The sequence below is a fragment of the Staurois parvus genome, unplaced genomic scaffold (genome assembly GCF_062004578.1).
Source record: "Staurois parvus isolate SC_StPar_1 unplaced genomic scaffold, SC_StPar_1.0 ptg000025l, whole genome shotgun sequence".
Taxonomy (NCBI): domain Eukaryota; kingdom Metazoa; phylum Chordata; class Amphibia; order Anura; family Ranidae; genus Staurois; species Staurois parvus.
In genome coordinates this window covers 19,116,639-19,139,081 of record NW_028317821.1, presented here as the reverse complement: position 1 = coordinate 19,139,081, position 22,443 = coordinate 19,116,639, and the positions used below count along the sequence as shown (strand labels likewise).

Sequence of the window (22,443 nt, the reverse complement as noted above, 5' to 3'; positions counted from 1 at the left end):
CAGTGGGGCTGTACAATAACTGCATGGAATGCATGGGATTGCAGTGCAGTAGAGAGGCATTACAGGGTTAAATCAGTTGGTAAGGAAGTGATATACTACCTCCTTAATGCCTGTCAAATGCCCTTTGCAAAGCGCTATCACTGGAAAAAGAGAGCCTGAGATCTGTACAGTGAGGATTTCTGCAGATCCTGACCCGGAGTGGAGAACAGATGCACAGCTCCTGAGGTTTGCAGTGTGAAGGTACTAATATAGGAAAAACTTGGCAAAGTAGCAGAGTGATGGAAGAATATCAGGATACCTCCCAGGCAATGTTTTCCCACCAGAGCAGAGCCTCCCCACTGTACCAATCAGCTTCTCAGGTTCTCTTCTTCCAGTTCATGCAACCCTCCACACAAACATCTGTCAGATTGCCTCCCTGAGTGTGTCAGCTTCCTCCCTGAGGAAGTCCAATTTATAGGCATTTCCATAGAGGATCTACAGCCAATACTGAATCTACTGCCCCCTCCCCTTCGTTTTGCTGCCCTGCACTTCCTTTGCTCTCCTCTGTCACCTTCTTTAAAAAGAAAATACTTAGTTATAAAAGAACTGAAATTAAACACAGCCCAGTTGTGTTGTTGTGAATAATGGTCGCTGAATAGGAGCACTGTTATTCACAAAAATACAAATTCAAACAACACAAGGCAGCTGCTACACTACTCTCTCTCAGACAAGTGTAGCTGCTGGCTTGTGTTGTTGTAGACTGTGCGGGGTCATTCACAACACCATAAGCCCACAGTTAGTCAATAGTCATATTCCACTTTCTGACCCCTGAATAGCAGAGTCTGGCCTCAGCTTTTCTTGTCACTGCAAAGAAAGTGGCAATGGAGACAAGAGAAGGCACAGGGCTGCAATACATGGCAGAGCTGGCAGCTTTCACAGGAGCTTTGTCAGAGTTTATACACTGCTCAAAAAAAGTAAAGGAACACTTTAAAAACACATCATATCTTAATGGGGGAAAATATCATGCTGGATATCTATACTGATATGGACTGAGTAATGTGCTAGGAACATAAGGATGCCCCATCGTTTGAAGGAAATTAAAATGATCAACCTGCAGAGGACTGAATTCAAAGACACCTCAAAAATCAAAGTGAAAAAATGATGCAGCAGGCTAGTCCATTTTGCTGAAATTTCACTGCAGCAACTCAAAATGGTACTCAGTAGTTTGTATAGCCCCCCACGTGCTTGTATGCATGCCTGACAATGTCTGGGCATGCTCCTAATGAGACGACGAATGGTGTCTTGGGGTATCTCCCATATCTGGATCAGGGTATCACTGAGCTCCTGGACAGTCTGAGGTGCAACCTGGCAACACCAAAGGTGTTCTATTGGATTTAGGTCAGGTGTTCAGTTGGATTTAGGTCAGGCGAGCATGGGGGCCAATCAATGCTATCAATTTTTTCATCCTCCAGGAACCACCTGCATACTCTCGCCACATGAGGCCAGGCATTGTCGTGCACCAGGAGGAACCCAGGACCCACTGCACCAGTGTAGGGTCTGACAATGTGTCCAAGGATTTTGTGCCCTAATGGCAGTCAGGGTGGCATTGTCTAAACTGTAGAGGTCTGTGCGTCCCTCCATGTATATGCCACCCGAGACCATCACTGACCCACCACCAAAGCAGTTATGCTGAACGATGTTACAGGCAGCAAAACATTCTCCACGGCTTCTCCAGACCCTTTCACATCTGTCACATGTGCTCAGGATGAACCTGCTCTCATGTGTGAAATGTACAGGGCACCAGTGGTGGACCTGTCAATTCTTGTGTTCAATGGCAAATGCCAATCGAGGTCTATGGTCCTGGACAGTGAGCACCGGGCCCACTAGAGGACATTGGGCCCTCAGGCCACCTTCATGAAGTCTGTTTCTGATTGTTTGGTCAGAAACATTCACACCAGTGGCCTGCTTGAGGTGATTTTGTAGGGTTTTGGCAGTGCTCATCCTGTTCCTCCTTGCACAAAACAGCAGAAACCAGTCCTGCTGATGGGTTAAGGACCTTCTACGGTCCAGTTCAGCTCTCCTAGAGTAACTGCCTGTCTCCTGGAATCTCCTCCATGCTCTTCAGATTGTGCTGGGAGACACAGCAAACCATATTGATGTGCCATCCTGGAGGAGTTGGACTGCCTGTGCAACCTCTGTAGGGTCCAGGTATCACTTAATGCTACCAGTAGTGACACTGATCCTAGCCAAATGCAAAAATAGTGAAAAACAGTCAGAAAAGATGAGAAGGGAAAAAAATGTCAGTGGCCTCCACCTGTAAAACCATTCCTGTTTTGCGGGTTGTCTCAGTGTTGCCTATCCAGTGCACCTGTTGTTAACTTAAGTAATACCAAAGCAGCTGAAACTGATTAACAACCCCCTCTGCTACTTAACTGACCAGATCAATATCCCAGGAGTTTAACTGACTTGATGCTCTACTCTGATTAAAAAGTGTTCCTTTAATTCTTTTGAGCAATGTGCAGATTTATCTCCTTGCTAGCAGCATGGTTAGTGGTGAGGGAGAGCTATCCAACAACGCTGCTTAGAAACCATTTTGAATGGGGCAGATTTGAATGGGGCCAAGTGCAAACCCCTGGGGGATTAAACAAGTTTTTAAACTCTGGCAATACTTCTTCAATACACAGATCAAATGCATACTGTATGTAAGAACGCTTTCATCTGTCAAAAGATTAGTACTTTTGTACTCCCCATCCTGAGATTTGCACAGCTCTGACACACAGCACTGTCCTTATTTTTTCCTGCTGCAGTTAGAGAATAAGTTCAGAAAATCAAAAAGTGCAGCATCACCAGATTCTGGTGGCCCTGCATTTTTTTTATTTTCTAGATTTGTGTAGTTTTGTTATACTACCTATTGGTTAGAGCAGCCACATATTAGGAGACACAGCACAGATATAATTTTTAGATTTTATAAAGGATAGGTTCGACTTTAGTAATACCCATAATTATGGTGCAACATGCAACATGCCACTACCTCTTGATCGAGGGTGCAATGCTCTGCAGGCTCTTGAGAAAAAAAAATAATAAATGCACATTTTTTGCCTACAAAAACACATGCATTTTTTAAAAGGTGAACCTATCCTTTAAATAGCATTTACAGGTCTTGTCCCTCACCAGCCTGCGAGCTCAGCAGCAGACTGATGAGCTCACCTATTTGTCATTCTACACTCACCACCTATTAGCATTTCCCTTGTTAGCACATGAACGTTGCAACACAAATGACTGGCTCCTTGTGCTATTTCTCCCTCTCCCTCTCCCACTCTAAGCTCTGATGTACAAAAAAATTGCAAGAAATTGATACCAAATCAATCTTAGGTACCCAGACTCAGGACTCTCAGATACTGCTTGCATAAAAAAAAAACATTTAAAGTGTCATTGAACCCACATCATTAAAAAGTGTCAGTACATGCTGTATTACATACTGTTCATACGCACTCAGTCACTATGGGATTCATTTTCTGTATTTGCAAAAATCATGGTTGATTCTGCTGTTCACTGTCCTTCCCTCCTCGTCTGTGTACCCACTACACCAGGGGTCTGCAACCTTTAAGACATAAAGAGCCACTTGGACCCGTTTCCGAGAGGGAAAAAAAGTCTGGGAGCCGCAAAACCATTGCAACATTTAAAACAAATCCGACACTGCATATATTGCAAAAAGCGCTCTGGTCATGAAGGGGGTTTAAGGGCCCAGTAAGCAAAGGGTTAATCAGGGCCACAGTGTATCGTCATAATCAAAATCATAGCCTTAGGTCAGTGGTGGGCAACCTTTTTTTCAACTGAGCCAAATCTCGCCAAAACCACGATTGAAATTTATTTTGAGAGCCACATTTTTAAAACTGAAAATACATCCCCCATATAGTAATTCATCTCCCATATAGTAATTCATCCCCCATAGTAATTCATCCCCCATATAGTAATTCATCCCCCATATAGTAATTCATCCCCCATAGTAATTCATCCCCCATATAGTAATTCATCCCCCATATAGTAATTCATCCCATATAGTAATTCATCCCCCATAGTAATTCATCCCCCATATAGTAATTCATCCCCCATAGTAATTCATCCCCCCTATAGTAATTCATCCCCCATAGTAATTCATTCCCCATATAGTAATTCATCCCCCATATAGTAATTCATCTCCCATATAGTAATTCATCCCCCATAGTAATTCATCCCCCATATAGTAATTCATCCCCCATAGTAATTCATCCCCCATATAGTAATTCATCCCCCATAGTAATTCATCCCCCATATAGTAATTCATCCCCCATAGTAATTCATCCCCCATAGAGTAATTAATCCCCCATATAGTAATTCATCTCCCATATAGTAATTCATCCCCCCTATAGTAATTCATCCCCCATATTAAGTCCCCAAGTCCCCCCTGTGTCAATTCACTTACCTTTGCTCCGCGCGTTCCTTTCGCCGTGTTCCCGCGCCGTTCCGGTATAGCATGAAAATCTGTCTCCTATGAGGATCTGTCCCCCTCGACGTATCTGCGCATGTGCCAGTTTCAGGCATTAGCAGCCGATCGGCGATCTCCGGCACATGCGCAGATACGTCGAGGGGGACAGATCCTCATAGGAGACAGATTTTCATGCTACACCGGTCTTCAGGGCGGACTGTGAGAGGAGCCTAGATCCGCGGGCCGGATTAAAAGGTCTGCCGGGCCGAAGTTTGCCCATTGCTGCCCTATTGCCTGTCACCTGGTGGGCAGTGTGCTCCGGAGCTGCAGCCAAGGTGAAAAAGAGCCGCGGGTTGCCGACACCCGCACTACACCCTGAAATTGTGTGGATCAGCCGTTGCCATATCTACTGAGTATGTTTCACTTTCAGTTCCCTTCTAAGCTGTTCATTTCATCCTTTCCCTAATTTCATGTCTATAGACTCACAAATGTGGGTGTATACACAGGGATAAATGGCAGTCCACTCCCTCCCTCCTCCTCCATGCCTACTTAACAGCTAAATACAATGGGAGAGGGATATTATATTTTGATTGATGGAGGCTTCACCTCCCTGTAAATCTAAGCACATACAAACAATAGATACAGGCTGGTGAGGCGTGAAACAGGCTGTGCTTGGCAGAACCTTCCCCCAGAAAGCCCACACCATTTTGCACAAAGATAGTAAATATTTGTGGTCAAATACATATTTGTATGATGATTTAAAACATGTATTTGATATTAATTATGTACTTTTCCTTTGCATTTTTTTAACATGTGACCAGTAGCAGAAGACTATAAGCTCCTCCTGCCGATGTTTCCCTTCAGATGGGAGGGAAAGAGCTGGGTCACATGACAACTGTATATTGATTATGAAAATGGGTATTTGAATATTTTTTTTTTATTAAAATAAATACAGTGCCGTCATTCACATGCATAAAGAGGAGGGATCATGAAAATTAAACAGTGTGTGTTTAGTATCACTTTGATGATGTTTTATACTTCACAAAGCTGCAAAAATGTGTATCTTTTTTATTGGCCTGCTGTTTTACCCATGAAATGCATTAGAACTATGATGTAATGGAGCAAATTTACTAAAGAAGGAGAGACTGTTCATGAATGTAGAGGTCAACAGTTCATAAATGTGCAAGCAAAAATTATTTTTTTATGATATATATATATTTTTAATTTTTATTATTGGTTTTTTTTTTATGTCACACATAGATGGGTATAAATTAACATAGCCAGACTTTATTAAGACTTTATTGAGCTAAGTGAAAATTCACTCTGCAAAGTAAACGGGCTATGTTTCTTTAGTAAATTAACCCCAATGACCTGAGATCTGAGTTTTTAAAAACATGAGGATAGGAAGATGTCCAACTAGACATAGAATATTTGTTCTATTCTTGTTACTATTCTCGTCACAGTGCTATTCCTATTTTCTGAAACCATATAAAGGATTTGGAAAAATATCCTTATGTCTTTTTGCCCTGTCACACTCGTGTGGTCAGGATGAAATAAAAAAAAGACCAGTCACTTATCATATCATACAAAATACAACGCGAGGTTAACATAAATGTAATAAAACATAAGATCCAGCTAACTCATGACCCAAGATAATTTTAGCCCTGTCCAAGTAATTTATTCTTTGGTACAATGTATCTTGTAAAACCCAAATCAGTGTAATATTACCCTCTAAACAATCACTCTGGTAATTGGGTATTGATTATCAAGGCTACAGTTTTCCTTGGTCTCACATGCTTAAAATGGATATGAAATGTGACACGTGAAAATGACTGGAGGCCCTGCGATGTTGCGACAACTGTTAGGAACATACCGAAAATTCTTCTTGAAACTTTACGTTGTTATTGGCGCATAGCTCCTCAACATGCTGCAGGAACGCTTTCTTACTCACAGGCCTAGGCAGAAAGGACAAGATTAAATTACATCCTGTACTGGCCTCACAATAACGCCAAGCCCGGAATAATCATATATTTGGTTTCCTAACATATAACACTATTTTAAGTGCATCTTTTCTGTACAGGCTGGGGCTTATAAGTTCAGCACTGGTTTAATTCTCATAATAACATGAGTTTTCAGCCTGTATAAATATCTCACAATGACTTCTCAAGCTAAAACACACACATGCAAGTTTCACCCTAGAGAGAGACAAAGCATTTCTCCAGTTACCATGCAATTAGTCATGCTTTTATGATTTATATGCAGGTTGTCCTTGTAAATGCATGAAAAGGCACCATACATTAACACTCATCACACTATTAAATCCACAGGCTCAGAATAGAAGGAAAAAAAACAACTTTGGTCAACTTACTTGAGTGATTTCCTATAACTAAGTAACCTGCAACAGAGATTACATTCAAATATGTCGATGCGGTATAGTTTGGCATCCAAAACGTTTTTTTTGCATGATGCTGCTGTTTAATATTTATAAATGTGATATTGATTGTATAGCACACGGTACATGCCTAACTATTAATCCTACACATACAAAATGAGACTGTTTCACATCACACAATGTATATTTATTTATTTTAGTGTGTTCCTAAACAAAGTCAGTTTGAACAGTGGAAAAAGATATATTCATAATCTATATTGTATCATTTTCCTGTAAAGTACCCATCTAACATGCTCAGTGGCAAGGTAGAGACAACAGTGATGTCTCCTTTGAAATTTGAATGAAAACCTGTCAAATGTTTAGGAGAGGATGATATAAAAGTTAGCTGGGTCAAAAAACAATGAACTAGCTCAAAACTGGTTAACTCCACAATAGGAAAAGATTTATAATGCACAGTAATGTTTGATTGTCACTGTTGTGTATAGAGGGATACTAATCCTGCTATTTCTGTTAGCAACTCTGATTTCTGTCCTTGATACATGCACATAATCTCAGCACAATGTGTGACAATTGTTAACATGCAGTGAATCTAAAAGTTAGGAACTAATTGATGGAAGTGGTGAATGGGACCCTTAAATACATTTTTGTAAATATGATGAATTAAAACAAATTAAAATGTGCTATATTGTTTAATTACATTAAAACAGAATAAAACAAATAAGATGGGAGTGAATGGAAAACTAAATAGTTTAAACTGCTATACACAGACTCTTTGGTGCCACTCCAGTAGCACTCTAGGGTACCGACAGGAGTACTATACTAAAGGAATAAAGGCAGTTCACTACCAAAGTGAATTTTCACTTAGTGAATAAGGAGAAGCAATTTTGACTTCAGTAATCCAATTATGTGCAAGCAAAATCAGTTTTTGTATATATAAATTGTTTTTATTTTCCTTGCACATCATTGGATATTTTTTGCAAAAAGAATATTCTTTTGGCTTCACCTCATTCACTAAGATAAGTGGAAATTCACTTTGCAGTGTGAACATGCTCTACTACTTTGTAAATCAACTGCATCTTAACCATTTCAATACCAGGCACTTTTACCCCCTTCCTGCCCAGGCCAATTTTCAGGTTTCAGCGCTCTCACACTTTGAATGACAATTGAGCAGTCATGCAACATTGTACCCAAACTAAAATTTGATCATTTTGTTCACACAACTAGAGATTTCTTTTGGTGGTATTTAATCACCACTGGGGTTTTATTTTTTGCTAAATTAACAAAAAAAAAGAAAATTTTGAAAAAAAAACACATTTATTTGTTTCTGTTATAGTTTGTAAATAAATATTTGTTCTTCATAAATTTAGGCCAAGATATATTCTGCTGCATTTCTTTGGTGAAATTAACCCTATCAGTGTTTATTATTTAGTCCTAAACTATAGGATATATCTGAAAATTGATCAATCCTGAAGTACTGACAGACAATCTAATTTCTTGAGGCCCAAAAATGGCAGAACAGTACAGATATCCCCCAAATTACCCTTTTTTGCAAAGTAGACAGTCTGACATATTTAATAAGAGGCATGGTGAGTTTTTATTTTGTAATTTTTTTGTCATAATCTTTCTGAAAATGAATTAAAAAAATAATTTTCACAATTTTTTTATTTTTACATACTGTCACCAGTGCAGTACAGCATCATCATATAACTGGTGTGGCAGTGATCAGGGACACTGACTGGTGACAGTACAAAAAAAATTATAATTTTTTTTCATTTTATTATTTTTTTATATTTTTTTTTCTCTTTTTTAAAAAACATTTTCATATTACACTATGACCAAAGTAGTATAAGGTTACCATAGTAACATTATACTACTTTGGGGAAGTAATCAGTATTTTTTTTTACACAATTTGATTGCTTATAGCAAAGAATGTCTGTGCTATAAGCAAGCATTTAACTGAATGAAATTGATTCATTCAGCTTTTTTATTGTGATTAGCTGTGATTGGCCATGGCTAATCACATGACACAGATGGGCTGTGACTGGCCCAGCCTGTGCATGTGATCACTGTGACCATTAACAGCTAGACGCACTTGTTTACAATGGATGGCATGAAAGGAAGCCATCCATTGTATATAACTGTCATGTGACCTGCTGTGATTGGTCACAGCAGGTCACATGGTACTGGCAATGGGGCTGGTATGCAGATCATCATCGATCGTGTCCGAGGTACACAGCCGGTGACAGATCTCACCACAGAATGGCCCTGTGGGCACGCGCAAAGCGCAATCCGGAACAGACATCATATGACACCCTCCCAGAGGGATGAGAGGTTCGCCCGGCCGTCATTTGACTATAGGCCGGGCGGGAAGTAGTTAAAGTAGAACTATAGGCATTTTTTTTTTCATTTTGGATAGAGCAAGGGAGAGTAATAACCTCTGTGTCCATTACAGAGATTTTCCTTCACTTCCTACCCCAAAACAAACAGGAAATACCTGCAAATTAAAGGAATTCCTTGGGGACCCCCAGGTCACCAGAACTAGTGTCTTCATTGGAACATTTGCCCTCTATTACTTTTTTGGGGACAACCCAAAATGTGGGAAGTTTCTTTTACTTTCAATTTCAATGATAATGGTAGACAGGACAAACAGAGAGGGTGAATCTCCTTAACAGGGGCACAGGCAGCGGTAAAAACTGACAGGTGTTCTAATGCCTCTGCACTCTATCCAAAACTTAAAATACAAGTTTTTCCTTTAGTTATACTTTAAAGTGTATCTAAACCCAACAACAAAAATGTAATATATTGCAGCTCACCAGTCCTTAGCTGCATTACGTTATCTAACCTTTATTATGATTTTATCACATACAGTATTACACATATACAAATAATTTTCCATTAAATTTTAAATACAAAACATTTAAATATTTGGTAAATAGGATGCTTTTTTAATACTTTCTTTCTTCCATATTGTATCTGTAACAAGCTAAACAGTTAGGATATTCTAAAGTTATTAAGACTGTATCGCTATTAGCTTTTCACATTCTGGTTAGGTCATAATGCTACACTTTTATAGCTAATTAGTGAATTTCTGTAAATGGCTGTTTCCTTGAACTATGAAAAAAACAAAATATAAAAAAAATAAAAAAAAAACATAGGCCATGTAAGTCAATAAAACAATGCAACCCTTTAAATCTCATTGAAATGATCCTATCAAATTTTATTATTCTACCATTTCCCAGTAATAAGGACACATGCAGTCGCATCTGTTAATGCTCCAGAATGCAGTCCAATTAAGATGCAATTTTCTGGCATACTAGTTTACTGGTTTACTATTCTCACAGTAAGACTTTTTAATAACATGAAGGGCAAGTGGAATAACCCATAGGTATCATCTATGTTTTCCAGTAAATTTATAAGCTTAGTGCATGAACATTCAAGCTTCTGAACAGAATTTTTGACACACATTTGTGTAGAATTCTCAACATATTCCCTGATCGGAATGTATGCCTGGTGCAAAGCATTACATACTGCTGTTTGAAATATCCAAATTAATTACATATCCTGAAAGAACATGGTTCTTTGTATTGCATGAGTCTATATATTGCATGTTTTCTCTTGTAAGTATACATCTGAAGAAGGGGCCTAGATCTAGGATATGTAATGGTAATTTCATGCTCCACCACTTTATAAGCCCTCTGTGTGCCTACTTCTTTATATGCTACAGAGCAGATGTAAGTCATTCCGGCTGACAGCAGATAGGAATGACAGTTTTTATCACTGCACCCTGTAAATGTCATGATGGTTCAGAGTTCTGCACTAGGAGCAACATTATAGTAAAAGAGCTAGGCTTAGGGAAAGTAACAGGGCTTTATTACACAGATTGGAAAATGTATGAAATGTCTTCTGACACAAGTTGCTAATGAGAGTCACTTGAGTAAAAAGTGAGTGAGTAAAAAGAAACATACCTTTTTGAAGTGTCAAAATAATATTTGTCAGAACTTTAGGAGGGTTGATAAAAGTGAAAGTGCAGATCATTAAAGTATATCTAAAGGTAAAACATTTTTTTTTTTCAGTTTTGGATAGAGCGGAGATGGACTAGAACACATAATAGGTCTTTATTGCTGTCTGTGCCCTCCGTTAGGGAGATTTACCCCCTCTATTTTTATTTTTTAGTAATATCAGATTTTGGCTTGTCCCCAGAAATTTAATAGAGGGGAGATCTTCCCATGACGACACTAGTTCTGTGACCTGGGGGTCCCCAAAGAATTCCATAATTGACAGAGATTTCCCTTACCTCCTGTTTTGGCTATGGGGCAGGAAGTGAAGGTAAATTTACCCAATGGGACTTAGATGGAAATAAATAAACTAACAGGGGTTATATCCCTCACATACTCTTTCCAAAATGGAACAAAAGTTTTGCCTATAGTTCTACTCTAAGAATAAGGCTTGGATTGGCCCCTACCATGAGTTTGCAGGAAAAAAAACAGGATTTGTGATGTTCATGAACTGTGAACTTTTGGTTTGGTCACAAGAGTAATTTATTTAAAGGAATGGATATTCCAGCCCTCTTTCTATAAAAGTGTGGGCTCACAGCAGCCATATTGACAGTGTACGTTGGAGATGTTATGGAGAGCCGATAAGTCGATAAGATAATATGTGTAGCGAGAGATCTTTTTTGGGGGCACTGGTACTTATTCAAATGGAAGTGTTCAACTTCCTATGCTGTTGGTTTTATGATAATTTGTATAGCCCTCTAAATGGTCAGAACTGAATTACAAGATTTGCATTCAACCCGTACTTTCGTGAGATTTGCTTCACTCAAGATTTGCAAAATGGTTCACAAACCGAACCCAGGCAGTTTCACTCATCTCTACAGATTATAGGAACCAAAAACTTCATACATGTGCATACATTTTGTATATGGTAGTTCACTGACTGTCATGCTGTCTCTTTGGCATCAATTCATAAAATATCTGACTCTTCTGACCCTCATGCTTGTTCTGAGTCAGTGACTCAGAGAGTATGGAAACCAATAGGTTTATTAATGACTCAACTATATTTTCAGAGGTCAGCAATGGTAGTCCCAGTAAGTCAGACATGTTTGTTTTAACCCTTTCTGAGCTGGAACTTTTTTTCCTTGCACACATGTTAAAATGCACATTTTAGTCCTAAAGATTACTTAACCCCCGCCCACACACACACACAAAATGGTATATTTTTTAAAAGCAGAGACTCTGTAGAATAAAATGATGCTAGTTTAACATTCATAAAATTGGTACAATATATAAGAATAGGTTATAAATAAATCTCTGTGGCAGTGCAACATAGGTTTATTCATATCATTTTCACTTGTGGGAACACAAGAAGTGTCAGCAGCAGTAAGGACACAAGTCTATGCATTTACATGCGGTTTTTGTATTATTATTTAATCTATAAGCACACCTGCACTTTGTCTTATGGTAATAACAGTCATATTTACTATATAAATCACTTTTATTAGAATGGTAGCACTATATTCTTCTTTACAGTGCTGCACTGATGTTTTTTGAGATTTCACAAGGGGCAGCACAGTGGCTAAATGGTTAGCACTTCCATCTGGCAGTACTTGGGTCGATGGTTCAAATCCCAGCCACAGCACCTCCTGCCTGGAGATTGCATGTTCTCCCTGTGCCTGCATGGGTTTCCTCCCACACTCCAAAGACATGCTGGTAGGTTAATTGGCTCCTGTGTAAATTGGCCCTAGTATGTGTATGTATGAATGTGAGTTATGGACTTGAGATTGTATGCTCCTTGAGGGTTAGGGACTGATGTGAATGTACAATATATATGTAAAGCACTGCATAAATTGACAGAGCTATATAAGTACTTGAAATAAATAAGATTAGGTTGCTTTAAGTACTGTAAATAGATACCAAATATGTCAAGCCTCAAAACTTCACACTTATGTGAAACAGTGAAAAACTACAGTATCCAAAAATGTCCTTAGGAGAAATTTAAAAGCCTTTACTCAGCTCATTAATCTAGAGTTACAGTGAACGATGGTCCTAGAATTATTGGTCTCACTTCAAAGTGTACGGCAATACCCAATATGTACAGTGCAATTATTGTTTTTGAACAGGTGTGCACCCAATGCCTGTGTTTGCATTTATATTTGCTTGGGGTTGGGGACTTTTAAAAGCAGTTTTGGGTGTTTTTAAATTTAATGTATTAAACTTTTTTTTTTTTACTTTATTATTGCTATTACAAGTGGCTGATAAGCATCCTATGTGATTGCATAGTGCAGGTGGCTGGTTCTCTCTAAGGAGACATTAAACATCTATTAAACCAAAAAATGCTACCCCTGTACTCTGCTGAAGCTGATCGAGCACAGGCTGTGCTCGATCAGCTGCTTAACTGGCCTAAAAGGCTAGGGATTACCAGCCCTGAACCCAGAAGTGCTAAGACCTGGACGCCTCTGCGTTCATACTGAACAAGGGAGATCAGTGGATTGATATTTGCTTTCTATCTTTACACCCACTGTGGAGACCTGGGTAACCAGGAAGGACAAGTAAACCTTAGGTAGGGAGGTCAGAGGTTAGTTTACATGGCTTCACTCGACCTTACTTGATCCAAACCATTTTGTAAAAATGTTTAAAGGTAACAACAGTACTGAGATACAGTTTGCCTAAGCCCTGACTGTACTTAAGTTAAAAATAAGACCTACTGCCTCCTGGCATGAAGCTTGCTCCCTGCCCTTCCATCAAATACCACTGTCCACTAAACGTCTGATGTTTAACAATTTAGCAGACAAATCGGAATAACACCTACTGTTCTTATTCGCATAGCATAATTTAAAAATGCTGCTTACATATTACCATTGTATGTTCATATGTCAAAACTCATGTACCTCTTTGTCAGTGGTGAGAGATTGAATTTCCTCTCATTTCAATTGCATACCTGAGCTTGCAGGCTGCTCTAGGCCTGCTTCAAATAAATATCCAGAAAGGCAAGAATTATTTTTTTAGCATATTGTTAAGTATGCTGTGAGAATGGAAACAAATAAACATATAATGGAGTTTTCTTAAATTTGATTGCAATAGTGGAAATACATGTTAAAACTGAACTAAAATTAAAATTGGACCCTTGCAGTGGGACTGTTTGTTTTTATCAAGGGGAAACAAAAGAGCAGCTATACCTACCTCATTCCTTGCTCCTGCCGACGTCTTACCAGCTGCACAACTGGTCCTCTGAAGCTGCTTTTATTCATTGCTCCATCAGTCATAGGCACTCCAAAGTCATCATGTACAATCCAGGACAGCAGTCCTGCATTGTAAGTGAGAACATCAAAGGCCTACCCACAACCTGGATTGTTGGAGAATGGAGAAGAGCATCAGCTGCCAGGAGAGTGGGGGATAGGGAAAGTATAACTGGTTTTCTGTTCATCCCAAACAAAAATAAGTAACACTTGTAGTGCTAGGGACAGTCAATTTTTATTTGAGTTTTTATTTTTTTATTGAGTTTTAATCTAGACTTGGGCAGAAGATGTCCCATGGATAGCCTGGGCCTTGAACAGAAAGTGACTTCACAGAAATTGATGTGAAGAAAGACTAACACAGATATAGCAGCACTGTTGTTACATTCTAAATGTTTTAGGCAAGGTCAGCTTTACTGTAAGCACAGGCCTTTAAAACAAGGCTTCCCTACCAAGAAAAACCTATGGTTCTGGCTCGGGGAATTGGTAAAATCTGCTTTTGCTGACATTTTGAAAGACCAGAAATGACAAATTCTTTTGTTATCTGGTCCACTGCTTGAAAAATGTGGACAGCACCAAGTTAACCAATTTTCTACAGTCTATGTAATGTACACACACAACTGCTAACGGATTGCTGTCTTTGTTTCCTTTTATATATAATTTGACATCCAACACTCTGTCTAAGTAACCTTTACCTCTGTACTCATAGACTAACAAATGTGTCTGCAGTGGGAACACTACTTTATTTCTATGTCAACCATAAAATCTAATTTATGGATACATGTGGCCAAATACTACATTTTGCTAGCTTAAACTGTATCGGGCTTTTTATATTTAAAATACTATGAATTTGTTTTAACTCTGGATATCCTTTGCCTGGTATACAATTTCATGTCTGGGTTTTTAGTCTAGAAAAGCCTTATTCCACTCATATTACAATTCACACATCCACTGAATAACCTTACATTTCTGGTGCCAGAACTGATGAATGTCACAGTGTCATATAAAAGAGAAAATTGATTACTAAACTGAGAACATTAAAATGCTATATGAACTTAAAGAGAAATATAATTTATCTGACATCATGGTCAGTTGTTGAAGTTTTTGCCCATGGAAGATTTTCTAATTTGAACATTTATTACTCATAATTTTATATTTGTAAACTGAAGTGTTCTGTGAATGACATTTTAAAAGTCATTAAATGACATACACAGACTGAGTTAGAAGACATGGATGTAATCATGGAAGCACCTAACTACATATTACTATCAGGGATTTATTAGGGTGTGTAGCCTCTCATTGTTTTTACAACAGCTTCAGTTCCTAAAATACTGTAAGTCCTAAACTGTATATAGCAGAACTTATCACCATTTTTCAAAAAAGATAACCTGCTGTGCTTTGAGAGATGAACAAGGTAGACATCTACTGTGCATTCTACACACGAAAGCATCCCATAAAGCACCACTTGTCTTTAAATATGGAAAATCGATGGTAGGCATTTTACTTAGTCCTGTTCAGGACTAACAACTCATGGGGCCCCCGGACAATAGAGGATCATGGGGCCCCTGTGTCCTTGCCCACACTCAAAGCACACCCAAAAAAAGCCTATAAAAAAGGTACCAGGGGCATTTCATGGGGCCCCCTACTGACTCCAGGCCCTCAGGCAGTGTCCGAGTGCTCAAATGGTCAGTCCACCCCTGGTCCTGTTAATCATGAAACAACCATTTAATATTTTAGCAGTGTGTATGGGGGCATTCTCATGCTTGAATATGGGAGTATTAAAAAGGACCAAAGTTTGTACCGCAGGGTCCACCTGGTCCTGTAAAACAAACTCATTTTCCTTGGCTATTATACAGCCATGCAGATCAATCATCAGACCTGATGACTCACGAGATGGCTGGTCATGCTGTTACAAATACCCCACCATGTTTGACAGGTGGCAAAAGACCTTATAGGTTGAAGACATCTTTGGCTGACTCCAGTGTAAACCCATCCAGATGTAGAAAATAGGAAGAAATGTTTTGTGCTCTTTAAAATAAACTAGATTTCTTTGTTCATTGTTCTTGACAACAAGAGGATTCTAAATTCTAATCCTTCCATAAATTCCAGCTTTGTGAAGCTCATGATGCAGGGATCATCCATACCACAGACTTTCCTCTGCCTGGAATCTTCTTCAGTTCCGGACATGAACAATGAGTCTGTATAGACATAAATGGAGTTGAACCTCTAGTGTCTCTATTGTTGCAATACAGACCCACCTAAGTTTATGGACACTCACTATACAGCCATAGCCATACAATTATGGGTGGAAGAGGATCTCACTGCTAAGCTAAGCTGTTAAGGAAAGTGAGAATGGGGGAGGGGTTGTTCTATGCTAGAACACGTTATGTTAGATCAAGGGGCTAGATAGTATGAGATATTTTTTTAACAGGATTGAGACTGCTCCTCCTGAAAGTTGATTCAAATCAAATGATTTAGCTTTTTTTTTACCTGCAATTCCAATTACTTGTAAAGAATAGAACCAGCGCCATGGAAAATATGTAAAAAACAATAAGCTGCAAACCTAACCTATAAAAATATATAGGATGTACCAAATGTGTAGAAATTAGGTTGCGCTAAAGTATATATAAATATATAAAATAATCAAATAACCAAAAAACAGAAAATATAAAAAAAATCAAAAATAAAGTCCATAATAATAAAGTCCCAAATAATCAATAGCGTCCAAAAAATATATATTGTCACCAAGTGAATCCACCACCAAAAATGGTTAAATCAAACTCACCAGAGCAATATGCTGATATATGAAACACCAGCATAAAGCGCTTTTTGCTCTGGGAGCAGTAATCAGCAGATGGCAGCAACAATAAGGATTTGCAGGATGAGCTCCAAGGGGTAATAGTCTGCAGGACTTTATTTTTGATGTTTTTTATATTTTCTGTTTTTTTGTTATTTGATTATTATTTTATATATTTATATATACTTTAGCGCAACCTATTCTCTACACAATTCCAATTACTTGCCTGTTTTATAGGTGATATGGACATCTACTTGACAATCAATCTAAAAGGACTTATCTTTGCAGATGCATATGTAATTGGAATTGAGTTACTTCTGAATTAAACTTCCTTTTTATGAAGCATGATTTCAATATAATTTTATAATATTAAAAATCGGTATGCAATCTGTTAGAGGTGTAAAATAGGGTTTTCTGTATTCTCTCTATATTTAAATTAGAATTGGCAAATAACAGAATGGGGTATATTTATAAAAATTAACTTTGTGAATGTCTCACCATTTGTGCAGGCAAAACGAATGATATCCGTAATGTTTGTAACATGAGCGTAAATATTTCTTTGTTGCATGCAATGTAACATTGCCTACCATTCAATCCTAAGAGAAAATAGCTATATGACCATTCGACTGAGAGAGTTCACATTCCCCAATACAGAAAATAGGCTATAATTATAATTTAAGAGCACTCAACCAGCTGGAGAAATATTAAGACTTCTACCAGGGGCGGACTGACCATTTGGAAACTCGGGCACTGGCCAAGGGCCTGGGGTATGTAGGGGGCCCCATGAGATGCCGCTGGTACCTTTTTCATAGGCTTTTTGGGCAAGGACACAGGGGCCTCATGATCTCCTATTGCCCGGGGGCCCCATGAGTTTTCAGTTCGCCCCTGACTTCTACTATTTCTACTACTACTTCTAGCTAGTTCACTCAGAATGTTGTGCACTTCTGCAGAGAAACCAATCAGCATACAGGTTTTATTGCTAAAGCTTAATTGAACAACCTGAATTTATAAGCTGATTGGCTACCATGCACAGCTACACCAGATTCTAAGTGAACGAGATTTAGCAAATAAACCCCAGTGTGCAGTCTATGGAGATTGTGAACAAATGGGTGTTTGACCGAACAAACTGCAGCTGAAATGTGGAACCGGGAAAATAGGAAGGAGGTTCATGCAGCTATTCTCCTCCTGAACCATACTAGGCCACATGCTTTAAAATGGGAAGGGTAACTTGCAAGGGGAGGACCCCCCTGGCAAAACACTTTTTGCTCATGTTGATGAGGACTTAGGGCTTATCAACATGATTCAGGATTCAGTGGTGTCTGCACCCACCGGCATCCTTAACAACCATTGACAGCTGGAAGTATAATTGTAGTAGTAACTTGTGCTTGGACCAAACCTCAAAGTGTAACTAAAGGTAAAACTAAATTTTTGATAAAGTAAGGGGGTGATAACCCCTGTCTTTTTTTTGCCATTTGTGTCCCATAGGTGAGATTTTCCTTCACTTCCTGCCCCATAGCCAAACATGAAGTGAGAGGAAATCCCTCCAAAGGAAAGGAATTCTGAGTGTCACAAGAATTAGTGTCCTCATTAGAAGATTTCCCCTCTATTTAATGTTCTGGTGTCAACCCAAAATTTGGGATTTATTTATTATTTATTACAGGTACCTATATAGCACTGTCAGTTTACGCAGCACTTTACATATTTATTACCCATTCACACTAGTCCCTGCCCTCAAGGAGTGTACAATCTAAGGTCCCCAACTCACATTCATACATACACATACTAGGGCAATTTAGACAGGAGCCAGTTAATCTACCAGCATGTCTATGGAGTGTAGAAGGAAACCGGAGTACCCAGAGGAAACCCATGCAGGCATAGGGAGAACATGCAAACTCCAAGCAGGTAGTGCTGTACTTTCACTTTTGATGATAATAGTAAATAGGACAGATAGAGAGGAGGAATCTCCTAAAGGGGGGCACAGCCAGCAATAAAAACTGACAGTTGTTCTAATCACTCTGCTCAAAACTAAAAAATAATTGCCCTTAGTTTAAGCTGATTGTCTTAAGTATAAAGTGTTCCCAAGGGGAACCAGTGCTCATAAGTATGGTATCTATGCTGTGGTGTCTGAGCAGTATTGCCAGATAGTTCCCCCCCCCCCCCACACACACACACACTTTTGTCTGACAGCATTGAATGAAAAAGGACTGAGTGACAGCATTGTGGAGAGGGAACATGACGGAGAGTGCACACAGAACCCACACAGCCCCATCTTCCCCTCTTCTGCAAGCTGCAAGCTCTTCTTCTAATCATGCAGCCCTATGACTCCTTTGCTTCCCTACATGTATAATGTTGTACATAAAACACTAGGTTGATTGAGCACAGATGCTCCTGCCATTTTGGAAGGGATTGACAATCAAGCTGTCGGCTTGTTTTCTTATAAACTACAGTGGATGGATGCAGAGCAGTGTGTGTCATTCACAAAAACATAAACTCAACAACAAACATCACCTCCCACTAGTCTCTCTTAGACATGCTAAGTATCTGGCTTGTGTTGATGTGGACTTATGTTTTTGTATATGACAGTGCTCCTCTGTAGCCACTGTTATTCACAAGAAAACATGCTAACAACTTGAATGTAGAGGTAGCAAGAACTTCAGGGCTGGCTGTAGCTCTCCCATAGAAAAACCCTTAATTTGGGCTTCAGCCTGAGGAGGAGCTACAACCAGCCCTGATGATAAGGAAAAAGTAATTTTATTTCCCAAACTCTGCTCAGATTATAATGAAGGAAAGTATAATGTGCAGTGGGTCCTTTGGGTGTGTTCACCAGCATTTTATACTTGTGGTAATACTTCTTTTTATACAGCAGCAGCACCTCAGTTTGTTTCATTAAGACATGACAAAAAGGCGTTTTAGCTAGTTTTAGTGAATTTTGTATAGGCCTGAATTAAAAAAGCCAAAACAAATCTTTAAGCAATAGGAAGGTGTCCTCTTAAAAAAAATAAAGCTAATGCCTTCAACAGCTGTCTAGTGGTAAAACAGTGGTGTAGTTTGTACCTCTTTTACTGCAATACCACACTGTAGTGTCCTATATAGTGTATACAGTTATGGTGTATAATATCAGATATAATATAATGTATTATAATATAATATATGTGTGGTTGAACAGTAGGTAAACACCTTGGTTAGGCCTCAATGTACTGTACAAGGGACTGACAGGGAAGTTTTTATCTTGAAATAAAAATACAATGTTATTATTTCAGAAGTCACGCATATTTTACAGTGGCTGAACAGTATATAAGCATTTTCTTTAAGCCACAAAACAAGAGGGAGAAATGGCAGGGCTATCTTGAAATAAAAACTACACTGAATTTCATTTATAGTAAAAAAAACTATAGTGTATTTCACAGACATTAGCCATCCATATTGTACAGTGGCTGGAGAGTATGTGAGTATGTAAGCAGGTTGGTCAGGCTGCAATGTAAGAGGAAGGTATGAGAAAGGTTTTATCTTTAATTAATAATTAGAGTGTGTTATTTAAAAAAAAATCTGGTAGATCGCTGTACTAATACAAGTGATGTTGTGACTTTGTGGTGCCAGAACATGCTGATCAGCGCTGGCAGCTATTGGCTGCCCTCACTAATCAGATGCTGGTTATCCAGCATGCCTGTTTGACAGAAGCCGGTTGAACAGCCATATCAACCTAAAACTAATATTGTATTTTGTATGGATTCAGTAAATTCAACTATACATTGGTTCTTTTGATCTTTCTGACATTTGAGCAGCAAGGTCTTATGTAAACTTTGTAGGTTTCTTTGCACTGACTCATATAGGGTAAATGTGTCTTTAACAACCACTATAACTTGACAGCTAAAGAACAAATGTTACTTTAATTGAAAACAGGCGCTTACACTACATTGCCTCAATTTGCTTAGTGATGAACATGCTTCACAATTTGCAGCAATATTCCAATGTTATTTCAAAACTGCACTGGATAAAGTTGAACAATCTAATAAATTACACAAACCAAAAAATATCAGAATTCTACTGTATTAAATTTGAAAATTTTGCTGCCATCAGACATTAGAAAAAATATGTGAATATACAGTATGTGGGCGTATGTGCGGATTGCCTATGCTAAAAGGGATAAGGATTTCCAACAAGCAGTTTGGGAACAACAGTGCATAAGAGGTGTAAGTACAATTTTCTAATGACAAACAATCACCTTGTTAGCTGGATATCCATTTCCTTATTTTCAAACAGTGGTGAAATGATAGAACAACCTGTACATCCTGAAAGTGGGATGTTTTAACAAACATCATCTGATGAAAGATGTCTCCTAGCTGTGGTTATGATAATGAGGCCATAGTCTTCACAGATCTCTGAGCCCTACCAAACATACAGCTGAAACAGATGTTTTACATACTGATATATGAGGAAATTCGAGTCTGATATTTATATGAATTGGTGATGCTAAGAGCAATGACATAGTGTCAAGACAGTTACAACTATAATATCTTATCAATAAGGCTATTTCATAATCTCATTCATTATCTCATCTATGTGTTTCTTCGATAGCTATGAATGCACTACAAGAGCTTCCCTTCTTACAGTGTTGGGAGCAGGACCAAAACACTTTTTCTCAAAAACACAAAGAAAGAATATTGCTCTTTGCCTACTAGGCCTCATTGGCCAGTAGGTACCAGGAGAGAGGATACAAACTCCTTACAAAATGGTACAGGATGCCATAGGTGATCCATTGCATGTTTCCCCAGGTCCCAAATACCTGTTGGAGGTGCCTAAATTTTGAGGGGTCTTTACTCCATATTTTTTGGGAGTGCCCCAAACTAAGGGATTTTAGGACCATGGTAGAGCAGGCATTAAAAATGATAAGGGGAGTGTCTCTTGGAGGAAATCATGCATCTTTCCTTTTACATAATACACCACTTTCAAACAAACAATACAAAAATTCACTATTGAAGCATCTTCTTAATGCAGCAAAAGCCTGCATTCCAGCACTATGGAATTTAAAACACACTACCAGGGGCGGCAATAGGGGATCATGGGGCCCCTGTGTCCTTGCCCAAACTCAAAAAAGTCTATGAAAAAGGTACCAGGGGAATTTCATAGGGCCCCCTACTGACCCCGGGCCCTCGGGCAGTGCCCTAGTTTCCAAATGGTCAGTCCGCCCCTGCACACTACCTTGCTCAAATTATTGATATCCAAGAGATGGAAAATCTGGCTATGATGCTCAGGGAGCAAGAAGAAAAGTCTTGGAAAATTTTGACCCCCTTTATATCTTTTATATATATCAAACTATGCTAGCTTCCCAACCATAGGCTGACATCGTGACACTCTTTTTGATTCCTGCAAGTAAAATGTTTGGGGTGGTGGGCCAGGAGGATGGGTAGGTTTCTTCCCCTACCCACACCCTCACCCTCCTTCTCTCTTTCCACTGCCCCTCCCCCCCCATCCCTCTTATCACCCATCCCATCCCACTTTTCTTCTTTTCCACTGGGGTTTGATGTTGGCTTTTCCCCTTATATTGAATACCAAACCAAAAAAGCATATGGGAACACAGT

General features: G+C 38.9%; 1 protein-coding gene across 1 annotated transcript in view; it reads right to left on the bottom strand.

Moving 5' to 3' along the window:
- PTPRQ (protein tyrosine phosphatase receptor type Q) overlaps window positions 1-22,443 on the bottom strand; it is a 221,273-nt gene that overhangs the window by 39,197 nt on the left and 159,633 nt on the right. Inside the window, exon 30 of the mRNA XM_089652140.1 lies at window positions 6,318-6,399. Within this exon, the coding sequence (XP_089508266.1) occupies window positions 6,318-6,399 (82 nt within the window). The remainder of the gene's footprint in view (window positions 1-6,317; window positions 6,400-22,443) is intronic.